General features: G+C 42.3%; 1 protein-coding gene across 2 annotated transcripts in view; it reads left to right on the forward strand.

The window, feature by feature from the left end:
* The first annotated feature begins 6,775 nt into the window (after positions 1–6,775).
* The window catches only part of STK24 (serine/threonine kinase 24), a 52,435-nt gene continuing 47,113 nt past the window's right edge, over positions 6,776–12,097 (forward strand). Inside the window, exon 1 of one of the 2 annotated variants that reach the window (XM_085057399.1) lies at positions 6,776–7,148. In XM_085057399.1, the coding sequence (XP_084913525.1) occupies positions 7,107–7,148 (42 nt within the window). In that variant the 5' untranslated portion in view covers positions 6,776–7,106. Of the gene's footprint in view, positions 7,149–7,505; positions 7,642–12,097 lie in introns of those variants that run through there. The other variant, XM_085057403.1, reaches the window with a different exon arrangement.

The following is a 12,097-nucleotide window of genomic DNA, read 5'->3' on the forward strand; positions in this document are numbered from 1 at the left end:
GAGTTTGGGAAGAAGGTGCACTTTGGGGCAGGATATAGTCCAGGTGCAAGATGCAGAAGGAGAAGAACTGAGAGTAAACATCTGACAAAATTGCAGTATTCAGAAAAGACACTAGAAACTCATCCAGGAAGAACAGACTGTCAAGGTGAGTTCTGCACACTGAGTGTAGCAGAAATTTGCATTTAACCCAAGTAAGTCTGTATACAAAGTGTCTAGAAGAGTCATCTCTGTATTTCTTCCTGATGGTAATTCTTAGTAGCAGTTTCAAGGGTTTATACGTGTTTTTCTCACTTAAGCTTCAACAGAAAAAAAAAAAAAAAGTAGATTTGTGGCCTTCTGTAGCTTTGATGCTTAGGCAAATCCCTCTGCTGTCAAGAGACAGTGGGATGGGAAGACTGTGCAGCTCTGCTACTCCACTGAAGTGTAAATATAAGCCTACAGCCCATAGCTCCCCCTCTAAATTTGCTTCTGTGCAGGGAAGAACAGTAGTGTTGATGTGGAACAGCAAAATCTGCTCTTCTTTGCAATAAAATCATCAGGTACCCACTGCCTCAGCTGGCTGAAGAGATACACTCAGTCCAAAATCCCCAGGAAGTCTGAAAAAGATAGGAGGAAAACTGAGCTGGCAACTGTAGATGCCAAAGGAGCGCAAGGCTCTGGGATCTTGCCAAAGGTCTGGTGCCAGTGGGAGGTTGCAGCTGATTTTTGTGAATGAGAGGTCTGCAGGAGGAGGTGGAAGACGGCTGGATTGTGTCAGAGCATTGTGAGCACAACTGGAACTCACAGGGTAACTACTTTTAGAAGGCTGTGGAATGGGAATGATGGGCAGAGTGGGAAGGTGAATGCACAAGACCTGCATTTTTGTGGGGGCACAGTTACAAGCTGTAGCTGTCCCCCACACATTCCTAGTGGGGATGATGGCAGGTTCAAATGCTAGAAAACAGCTCATGGCTGTAATTTATTTTCCTAATAGAAACCTTCCCAAAACAACAAGTTCACTTTTTTGAGGGTATCTGATTTCTGGCTTTTCCTTTTTGGGTATAATTCTGGGCCATGAAGGCTGCAGGCTGAGGGTCTCTGATTACCTAGCAAGAGGTTTAGTGCCATTGAAGTCATCCCTCCACTGTTCCTTCTGTACATGTTCTGTGAAGACTGACTGCTATGAATACTCAGCTCTGGGCTTAAACCACAGGCAGGAGTATTCATTCCTGCAAGCTGAGAAGGTGGCTTTTGTGGTATGACAGATGTGGAGTCACCATCCCACTTCACAGAGGATATTCTGGATGGAGTTTCACCTCCTAGCTTATCTGAGCTAACTGTGGGCTACAAGCAAATGGGAGGTGTTGGCCTCACTCCCTCACACATGGTGTCCCTGCTGTGTGACACCCAGAGACTGCTGCCACAGGAGACTAATCCAACAGGATGTGGATGCATTTCCCATGGGATCAGTGAACTGATCCAAATCACCAAGCAGGCATGTGATTGCTAATGCGATGACTGGAGCCAGAGCTGGGAGAAAGGAAGAGTGGGACCAGCACTTTGGCAGTAGGCTGCAGTTAAGTTGGATTAAACACAACATGAAGCTGCACTCTAAAAAACTCATCACATCATGATGATTTTCATTCAGTAACAACACCCCAGAGTCACAACTGGTACTTGGAAGAATTCGTGTGTTTATTTATTCAACAGATGAATAAAATGAACTTCCATCAACATAAGATTTTACAGGTAGCTGCTGGTATATAATGAAATTAATGAAGGGTAAAATGGGATAATTCTTGAATTAAAATAGTGAAACAGTGCAGCCACTTGTAAGACCACTACTTATCAGTTATCAATGAGATAGAGTGCAACTTTTTCTGCTGGGACAACTGTAGCCTGCAAGTAAACCCTTTAGACCTGTGATGACATGGACTGTCCAGGGTGAGTGTCTCAGCATGATTACAGAGTCACAGAATCACAGAATAGTTTGGGCTGGAAGGGATCTTTAAAGGTCATCCTGTCCAACCCCCCTGTTAGGGACAGGGACACTTTCAAATAGACCATGTTGCTCAGAGCCCTGTCCAACCTGACCTTTAATGTCCACAGTGATGGGGCATCCACCACCTCTCTGGGCAACCTGTTCCAGTGTTTTATCACCCTCATTGTAAAAAACGTCTCCCTTCTATCTAATCTAAATTGACTCTATTTCAGTTGAAAATCATTAAAGGTCACCCTTAATGGATCCATTTAGTCTAGAGACTTTGCTAGTCTGCTGTGTACACAGACATTAACCAGAGATAAGAACTGATGTCTCCATTATAAAATGTGAAATATGAGAAGAAGATAGAGAAAGTATGTTTTCTTCCATTTGCATATGTTTGGTTTGTGTGACAAGGGGCTAAGAGAAAGGCTTATAAAAAGCAAGATATAAAGCAATGATGCTCTTCAGGGGCAGAGGCACAGGACAGTATAATCAATCTCATGTTTCTTAATGAGCTTTAGGTCTTCATCTAATTTAAATTGTCTGTCTGCAATACTAAAATACTTTCAGGCTCTTACATTCTGCTCATTATTAATAAACAGCATATAACACTCAAGACATTTCTTCCATTTCCTGCCTCATTCTGGCTTATCCATTATGATTCTCAGTACTACAAGAAACTGAACTTTCTTCCATTAATAAGAATCTTGAAAACCTGCAGTTTTCTATGAATGATATGAATAACATCACTGCAGGAAGGGAAATATATATAAAACAGCATGTTTTATACAAACATAGCAAAAAACTGGGTTTTTATTTGGGGAACATAAATTAATAACCCATTTTTTTTTCTTTAAGCATTCACAAGACCTAAAGTAGAACACCATTGTTTGAACTTCCAGCACTACTTCTGTAATTGACAAGACCATTTTCTGACAAATGGGTTGTTGAATCAGAACCTAAATGCGCAGCCAAATCTAGCTGTAGAAGGCAAGCTGTGTGCTTTTGAAACTACACAAGCTTCCTCTGCTGGAAGAAATACACAGCTGCAGGGTTACCCATGGCATCTCGAAAGGCAGAACAGCTCCAGCACAAACTCTGTAAAAGGACACCCTTTCCAACAGAAATTGAAAACTGAAATTTTAAAATTTTGTTGGAAACAGAGAAAACCCCAATGTTTTGTAGGTGTATCATTGCTGCATAGTTTGGAAGTACACTGGAAACCAATCTTGTGGAGCAAATACAACCAAAGGCAGGGAAAATATCAGTCCTGGACAACACAAGGATATTTTTTGTTATTTACATGGAAATGTGCTCTTTACCACTAAACATATTTTTTTAAAAAAATAAACTTGCATCCTACCCTTGTCTGGTTCCTTGGCTCGTTCCTGGGAGAGTAAGTTGCTGCTTGAGCAGACCTCCCAGAATGGAAAGCAGAAAGGACTGGGCATTGATCTGAAAAGAGAAGCCATAGTCAGGATAACTCAGTGTGCAGAAATGAACCTTAATTATACCTTTGGGTTTTAATTCACTGATTTAGTTATTTCATGGTTATAAAGCTTGCCCAGAAAGCTCAGTTTCTGTAAAGCCACATTGAAGATATTTACAGCACTCATATTCTGACATTCTTCTACTCTGCTAAAGGAGGACATTTTCAGTGCTGAACCCCCATCTGTTGACATGCCACCCAGCAGACACTTTGAGATTTTTCTTCAACTCCTTGGGCTTTATTTTAGTTTCTTCCTCATGATGATTTGCAATATGAGACTGTCAATTTTCTCTAGTCTCTTTCCTAGGTCATTTATGGAAATGCTGAGCGAGATAGGTCCCATATTGGTCCTGCCACAGCCTATTGGTAACAACCCCCACTGTGAAATGTTTTTGCTTTTTCTTTCTTCTCTATCATCAGTTAGAGACCCATGTGAGGACCTCCCCTCTTGCCCTGGGAACACTGAAATTCTTAAAGAGAATTAAATTTCTGAAGAGCCTTGTTAAAGCTGCTGAGCATCATGTGATACAGGCAAATATCACACCTTTACAATTATAAATTCAAAAAGAGCTGGGTTTCTGGTGCACCTTTCATCTTAGAAAACACCAATGGTCTTACGCTGCTCATTTGAGAAGTTTCAGTCTTTGTCAGTAAGGAAAACATCTTTTCTTCACAGGTATTTATAAGCAGAAGTTCACAGTCACAGCCTTTACAATTATGTAATTATATATTTCTTTTGTAACTCTTTTCTTTCATAACTGGCAAGGCAGAAAATCTCTGCATATTCAAAGTATCATGTTAAATTAACAGCAAACCAGTTATTGAGAAGGTGACACATAAAATAAATTGAATCTTTGAATGCTGGGAACATCTGGCTTCAAAAAGATACATCAGAGAACTGTCTTAATGATAAGAACTATTTTTTTTGAAGTCTCAGTTGTATTGGGATAGTTGGCCAGCATAACATGTAATAATTCTATTTTTTAATAAAGATTTCTGCAAGAGTAGCCTTTCTTTGCACTATAATTCATAATTTTTTTTTCTCAGAAAAGATTAAAAAAAACCCTACAAAAGGTTGAGAAAAGGAGAGGAAAATTTGCAAGGCTTCTGTTGTTCAGTCTGTGAGACAGAGTTGAAATTTAGACTGAAAGACTAGCATTTACAAAATGAACAGCAAACACACACATTCACTATTTTAAAATTACATTCAAAGTTATTTGTTTAAAATTTCTACAAGTCCAGGGAGAAATTGGAAGTGTATCAGAACACGGGATACAGTACAAAATTCAGAAGCTGACAGATATTAGACCTTCTAATACATTGTTTTAAGTTCATTAGAACTTAGCTTGGACTGGTATCTCGTTTATGACTTAAAGAGTTTTGAATCCTCTCCTTTGTTTTCCTGCATTTGACAAGCAAATCTGCCCACAGAGCTTATTCCACAGCTCAAACAATAATTTCTCAGGCACATATTCTTGATGAACATATAATTGAGAACTTCAAAACCTTGAGATGAAATAAATCCATCATGGTATACAAGCAACAGAAAGACCTCACAGTGGCCCCAGGCCTGGAGCTTACATGGTGGGAGTCACTTCAGAGCAGCACGGGAACTTCTTTGTGCTTATGTACCTTGAGCTAGAGAATCTACAGAAACGTAGAAAAGGAATTAACAAGATAAACCAGAGTCAACTCTAGCAAATCAAGTATATGTTCCCTATGAAAATTATTTAAGTCCCAAAGTACTCATGGGCGGAAAACAACAGTCGTATACCTTTCGTAACACAAAAGAGAAAACTTACTTGTGTCGCTTTTTTACTTTGACTCCACACCGAATGTGCAACTGCAGGAAAAGTAAAGAAGCTGATAAAATCTGTATCATAATGACTATATAGAAAAGAGCAAAAAAATAAAACTGCATAGGAAATGGTAAAACTGATACTTTCTCAATGAGGATTTTTAATATTATGTGATGTAGCAAAAGCTCAATGATATTCATGAGACAAAGAAAAAGCTTCACTTGCAACCCACTGACTTTCTCCCTAGCAAGCTAGAAAAATTTACTGCAAACAGTGGAGCAACCATGGAGATACTAAAAGGTTGTTTTAAAAAAAAAAAAAAAAAAGTTGCAAAAATGCTTCAGCAAACACTCTAAATAGGAAGTTTTGATACTGATTCTCATGACTGTTCTTCTGTTCTTTGAGTTTTGATTGAGGTAGAGCTCAAATGAAAAGACTTTACATTTCTTTGAAAATTACATTCGGCTAAACAGTAGAAACTTTTCCATATTTCCTGAGGCCAAACCCCACAGTATCTAAATTCCATGCTAGCATTAAGGAAACTATCAGCTCCTTCACAAACAACTAAAAAAAGAATTCCAATACTTCGGTTTTGTATAGTTTCTAGCCATCATTGCTCCCTGTTTCACTGTACTCAAAAGCTGGTATATTTATTTTCTCAGGCAAACAACAAATGTGCTTTTGTGTGGCCACACTTACTTGCCTGCATACGGCTGTTAGCTAATTTTGTTTGAATAATACTTTGGAGTAGAGATCTTAGGAACATTTATGCGTCTAAAAGTTTCAGGAAACACGATTGTGTAGCATTAACTCAGCCCACATTAGACAAAAACCAATATCGTAACTACATGAAAAACTTCAGTGGAAGTTCCAACCACTTTTCAATAAGACCATTTTCAATTGTTTCTTGCAGTTAAGAGATTTGTACAAACGCTAGTGAATCATCTAATGACAAACAATTTATTCTGCAGTGGATGCTCACCTCGTTTTTTGAACTCGCTTGAAAAGACAGCGAACCGCGCTCTCCTATGGATCCCAGCCCCACTGGCTGGCAGGTTTCAGTAACTTTAACACTCATGAAACTCCCTCGGCTTTGTGCCGGGCTGGAAAAATGAGAGAATCTTAGGACATTCCACGGCACATGGGAAGTTGTGTGACTGAGCTGTTAAATTCCAGTTGTAACAAAGAACAGAAAATTGTCAGGTTCTCAAGGGATTTGCATGTGTGCGGAGCTGCTGCTGCGTGGGAGAGACCTCAGTGCTGACCCGCTCTGCTCCCACTTAGGAGCTGCACTAGCAGCACGACCGGCATTTCTGGGTTTGGGCTCCCGCAGCTTCTGGCAGGAAGTCAAGCGCTTCCGGAAAGCAGAGCGCTCAGCGGGGCGGCGGCGTTGCCGTGCCCTTTCCCGGGGCGCCACACAGCCCGCGGCGGGCAGCGCTCCGGCCGCGCCCATGGCAGCGGGGCGGGCGGCGCGGCAGGTACCGCGCAGGGGAGGCGGGGCCGCCGCTGCCGCTCCTCCCCCTCCTCCCTCGCCTCCTCCTCCCGCCTCAGGTTTGTCATCGTGTCGCCGGCACGGCCCGGAGGAGGAGCAGGAGGAAGAAGAGGAGGAGGGATGAGGAAGCCGCTGCCGCCTTTGCATCCGTGACGGGGGCCTGGAGAGCCCGGGCTTAGGACGGCCCCTTTCCTACCGCCGCGCACAGGCGCTGCTCGCCCGGGGGAAGGGCCAGGAGGAGGAGTAGGAAGAGGAGGAGGACGGCGGTGCTGTGTGTGTGAGAGAGCGTGGAGATGAGCTCAGCTCTGTGCCCTGGAGCCGCCTGAGGAGACCCGGCTCCCTGCGTGCCTCGCCGCCGCCGCCATGGCTCACTCCCCCGTGCAGGCGGGGCTGCCGGGGATGCAGGTGAGGAGCTGCCCCAAGGGCAGGCACGGACACGCATCTCGGGCGGGGATGGCTGTGAAGGGGGGTTTCCCGGCGCTGGGGGGACAGGGCGAGGGGAGAAAGCGCCTCTTGGTCCCGGCTCGGCCGCGGGGGCTGGGCTGGGGGCAGAGGAGCGGCAGGGAGACGAAACGTGCTGTCAGCGCTTGGCGTGGTGCCCGGCGAGGTCCCTCCGCCCGGCGGATCCCTGCCTGCCTGCCTCCATCCCTGTCCCCGGCAGCCGCCGTGTCGCTGCAGGCGTGCGGAGCGGAGCGTGGCGTGTGCCCCCTCCCCCGGCCGGGAGCTCTCCTGGGTGCGGTAGTTCCTGAGGCGAACCGCGGCTCAGTGGGCGATTTGCGGCCCCGTTAATTTGAGGTGGATAGGGGAAGCATACGTAAAAGCAGCCGGTGAAGCAGGGCCTGGCAATGTTGACCTTCAGCGCATGCTGCAGTGCTCATGTCTGTGGTGCTGCTCTGAGGTGGGTGCTCGGCGATCGTGCTTGGCTCCTGCCTTTGATTCCCACAGTTGGCCAGCTGCTGCTGTTATGCGGTGGAATTTGCTGGTTCTGTGTCGTAACTATATTTTTGAAATAACTGGTGTGGTTTTCTGCTGACTGAGCTGGCTTCCCCCCCTCCACTCCTCCTTTTTCTTGGTTTAAATGGAAACTGCCGCCAGGAAAACATTAAGGTCATTGGTATCTGTGTGTTGTTATTCTGATGTTTCCCAGATCTGATTAGAAACTTTCTTGCTCTAATCTCCAAAGGAACAATTTATGAATAACATGTAAGAGTTTCCTTCAGTTTGTCTCCTGGATTGAAAGTATTTGTTCATCATTTGGTTTAAGTATTGATTTACCATGGTTTGTTTTATTGTGAGTCAAGATTCTAAGTAATGAATCTCTTTTATTTGCAAAACCTGAAGATTTGAATAGCAAATGTTACATGCTTAGGCATAGCATGAATTATATGCTCAGACATAGTACTGCATGCCCTGAAGCCTACGTAGACCCACGCTCTGAGCTGATTAATTTTTTGCTCTGTAGGTCCTGCTGTTCAGAGTTCAAGTTCACCTTCCAAATATGAGCAGTTTGCTGATTGACAGAGACAGAAAAATAAGGGTTTCTTGAAGAGGCTATGGATAGGTTAGTATAGTTGGGTTGGTTTTTTTGGTTTTTTTTTTTTATTCCTTTGAGACAGATTAGAACTAAGATGACAGTCTATTTTGAAATGGAATCTATAACATTTTAGAATTAAAAAGTTAGGTTTGTAGCTCCTCGGAAGTGAGGCAATGAAGATTATTCCATCAGTATGCACTACTGCTGATGTGCGTCACTGCCTGATCTAAGGACCTGGGCTTTTTATTGACTTCATTTATTATTCAGTTTGTAGTACTGTTAGCTGTACTAAATTGGTAGATCTTTAGGGTTCTTGTTAGTCCACGTAATTTGGGACTTTGCTTCAAATCTTTTTATTCAGGATGGTGTTATTTTTCTCATAATTTTTATTATTATCAGAGTTGCTCAAGTGTGAACTTCAATGCTCTAAAAAAATCCCCCAGGACACCAAAGTTAAGATCAGCTGAGAGGTAGAGGCATAAATTCTGTAAGTGACGTGAATGCTGCTTGATAATTTTCTGTGCCCAGTTCAAGATGTCTATATCCATTTCCATTCTGTCAGGATATATAGCAGTTTTACAGCAGTCTGTTTTCAGTACACAATTCTCTTTGATTTTACTTCCAAATAATTGTCCAAAGAGTAAAGTACATACAGTGTGTGACATCTGCTTAGATAAGAAAAAGGCTTGGGACCTTTTCATTGTGTAGAAGAGAGGAATAGAGCTTAGTTCTCTGAGTTATAATTAAATTGCCTAAATCACGGGACTCTCTTCTTTTTCTGTGGTGTGATCCCTCCTCCCCACCTACCAGCTTCTGCCACAAATGGTGTACACTGTGTCAGTGACAAGTTATGCAGCTTTCTCTGACATTCTTTGCTGTACTTACACGAGAGAGCAGCCAGTGTGCTTGTGTGAGCAGAGTAACTTCTTGACCCCAAAAAATCACTTGGAGGGACATCAGTTTATTAATGCTGTTTGGCATGAGCATGGTAGTGTAAATAGAACAGAGGAATGAAGGATTAATATATTTCTCCCTGAATAAGAAGTCTGATCGATGTTTGAAGAGTGATGCATAAAAAGTGAGTGGGTAGAGAGTGAGCCAAAGGAATGAAAAACTGTGGAGGAAATGTAGGATGGTGCTGGAAGGTTGTCAAAACCTGAGATTTGCTGTCTGCTGCAAAGTGGGCATGTTGTAACCTGAATAAAAACAGAGCTGGGTTTTGGCCTAAATTTCTATGTGTGCAGTTTAAGTTTGGACTCGGAAGTTTTTGCTTTGACTTGAAGTCGGTGTTTTAAGGGCCTTGTGTGGAGTGTGTTGGAGTGTGCAGTGTGAAGCTGCATCGTTACTAAACTGGGGATGTGTTGTCTTGCTTCTTCATGCCTCATGGAAGTGGCTTGGGGAGAGTGCATGTTTGCCTGTAAATGTGTGAGATTCCTGCAAGGCTGGCTCGGAGTAAGTGTGTATGACCTTGATTTTCAGACTGGCCTGCATTTCAAGGCTGTGGTAAGCTTCAAGAACGTCTTTATGGAAGCTGGATTTTAAATAATAATCAAGTACTGTATTTGTTTGTAAATTTATGGTAATAAATTCCTGGGGTGCTTTTAAAATTCCATCATCTTTAAGACAAGCCTCTTCTGTGTGATAAAACCCTTTTTTATCTTCCTCCCTTTCAGGCTTTTTTTGTAGCAATAACAGTGTTTATGCAGTAAGTTATTTTTATTCATTCTTCATTGTATTTTCAGTACAAGAGCTACACGTTCTTCATGCAAAATGTAAATAAGTGTTGACATTCAAGATGTCTTGCTTCAAGAAATGTTAAAAGTTTAACTAAATTTAAGTGGGAACTTGACAAATGAACAGAAAAGAAAGGTTGTTAAGTATAAAGACACCATTCCTGGCTCACAAAATGTCTGAAATGTCAATTTACTGGAGACTGGAAGGGTGTTCTGGGAAATACTGCTGTTTGCTTGTTTATTTTTGCACTGTTCCCACGATGTTAACTTCTGACTGTTGTAGGAGAAGTATCCTGGGCTAGAGGATTCTTTGTTCTGATCCAGCATGGCTGTTCTTTTGTGCTGACACGCCATAGGTATTACTGTCCTCTTTATTATAACTCATCCTCCTTTTACAATAAACTGTTTTAAGTACTTCCTGTGTGAGCTCTGTGTTCGGCAATTGCGAAATGTTATGTTGCTAAATCAGAGGTACTGTGGAAAGACCACTTAGCTTCTACCTGCTTTCCATTTGCAGCTTCTGTGTAGGAGTTTTCCCCAGTTTAATTTTTCTTTTGAGAGTTTGTGCTCTCTGTATCTGTTTTTGTTATGGTTTGAGAAATACTTTGCAGTAACTTACAGCACTTAAATATTGGACAGATCCCTGGACTGATACTATCTTGGCTAAACAGTTTTAAAATACCCTGAATACAGATGTCATGGTTCTGTGACATCTTACAAGCTCAGCCCTTGGGTGCCAGGACAGAAGAGTTTTAATTTGTGAAAATGAAGTGGGCATCTTCTCACTTTGTAGTCAAAGGCTGTGTCAGGGCTATGTAATAGATGTATGGAGCTGTTTGAGAGAAGTCAGGAAAACGTACTTCCATCGTGTGGCCTTCCAGAATAGGTAAATAGATAGATAGTGCTTATGGCAACTGTATCTTTCAGGTATCCTCATAGACCAGTCAGACTGGTCCTGTGTCGTGGCAAGTTTCATGTACAGCCTCATGTTTGAGTAAGGTACCCTCTTAGCCAGCTGTCATCTTTGTTCCCCAGAGAGACAAAAGGCTACTGATGTAGTGAGCACATTTAAATATCAGGCCTTGTGTTATGAGTGGTGTACAAGGCTCTGATGTCAGCTTTTACATAGTGGCATCTTTTGTGTTTTTTGAAGTAGAAAATGGAAGTATGTATCTTGGCTGCATTTTTAAAATTCGCTTAAATTCTTTTCATGCTTGCTTTCTTGGGGGGTGGGAAGGGGAATAGAGGATGCACCAAACACTGATGAACAAAGTCAACAAGGCATCTAATATAAATTAATAATAATAATAATAAAAAATACTGCATCCATACCATAATAATTTGGCCCCTTCTAAAAAAAAAAGATACGGACAGCTGGAGAGGGTCGAGAGAAGGGCCACAAAGATGATTGGAGAACTGGGAAGCCTGTCACATGGGGAAAGGCTGAGAGAGCTGGATGTGTTTAGCCTTGAGAAAAGAATGCCTAGGGGAGACCTTATCACTGTGTTCCAGTATTTAAAAGGTGTCTACAGAGAAGATGGACACTCCCTTTTTACTAGAAATCACATGGAAAGATGAGGAGTAAGAAGTACAAGTTACCTCTGGGGAGAATTGTGATTGGACACAAGAGGAAAATTTTTGACTGTTAGGATCATCAGTCATTGGAATAATCTTATTGGGGAAATGATGGATTCCTCAATGCTGGACTCTCTTAAGACTTGCCTGGACAGGGTGCTGGGCCATCTTGTCTAGACTGTGCTTTTGCTGGGGAAGGTTGGACCAGATTTTCCTTGAGATCTCTTCCAACCTGGTAGCCTATGATTCTGTGGTTGAATTTGATCTGGTTGTTGCTTTTGTAATGATACATCTGCCTGCATTTGTGGAGTACTATTTAACTAAGTCTGTGTGCCTAAAAGTAATAATTTGTGTGGCTGCAGCTATATAATCAAAACTTTTTTTACTTGTAAACTCTTTGTTGATGTGGGTAAGTTTCCATGCATATGTACACAGCTGACCATTAGTGACAGATACAGTGGATAGGAAGGATATCTTCAGTGTACTGGATTTAAGATGTAGAGGGAGAAATT

The sequence above is a fragment of the Lichenostomus cassidix genome, chromosome 1, assembly GCF_008360975.1.
Source record: "Lichenostomus cassidix isolate B80296 chromosome 1, HeHo_3.0, whole genome shotgun sequence".
NCBI classification, from domain to species: domain Eukaryota; kingdom Metazoa; phylum Chordata; class Aves; order Passeriformes; family Meliphagidae; genus Lichenostomus; species Lichenostomus cassidix.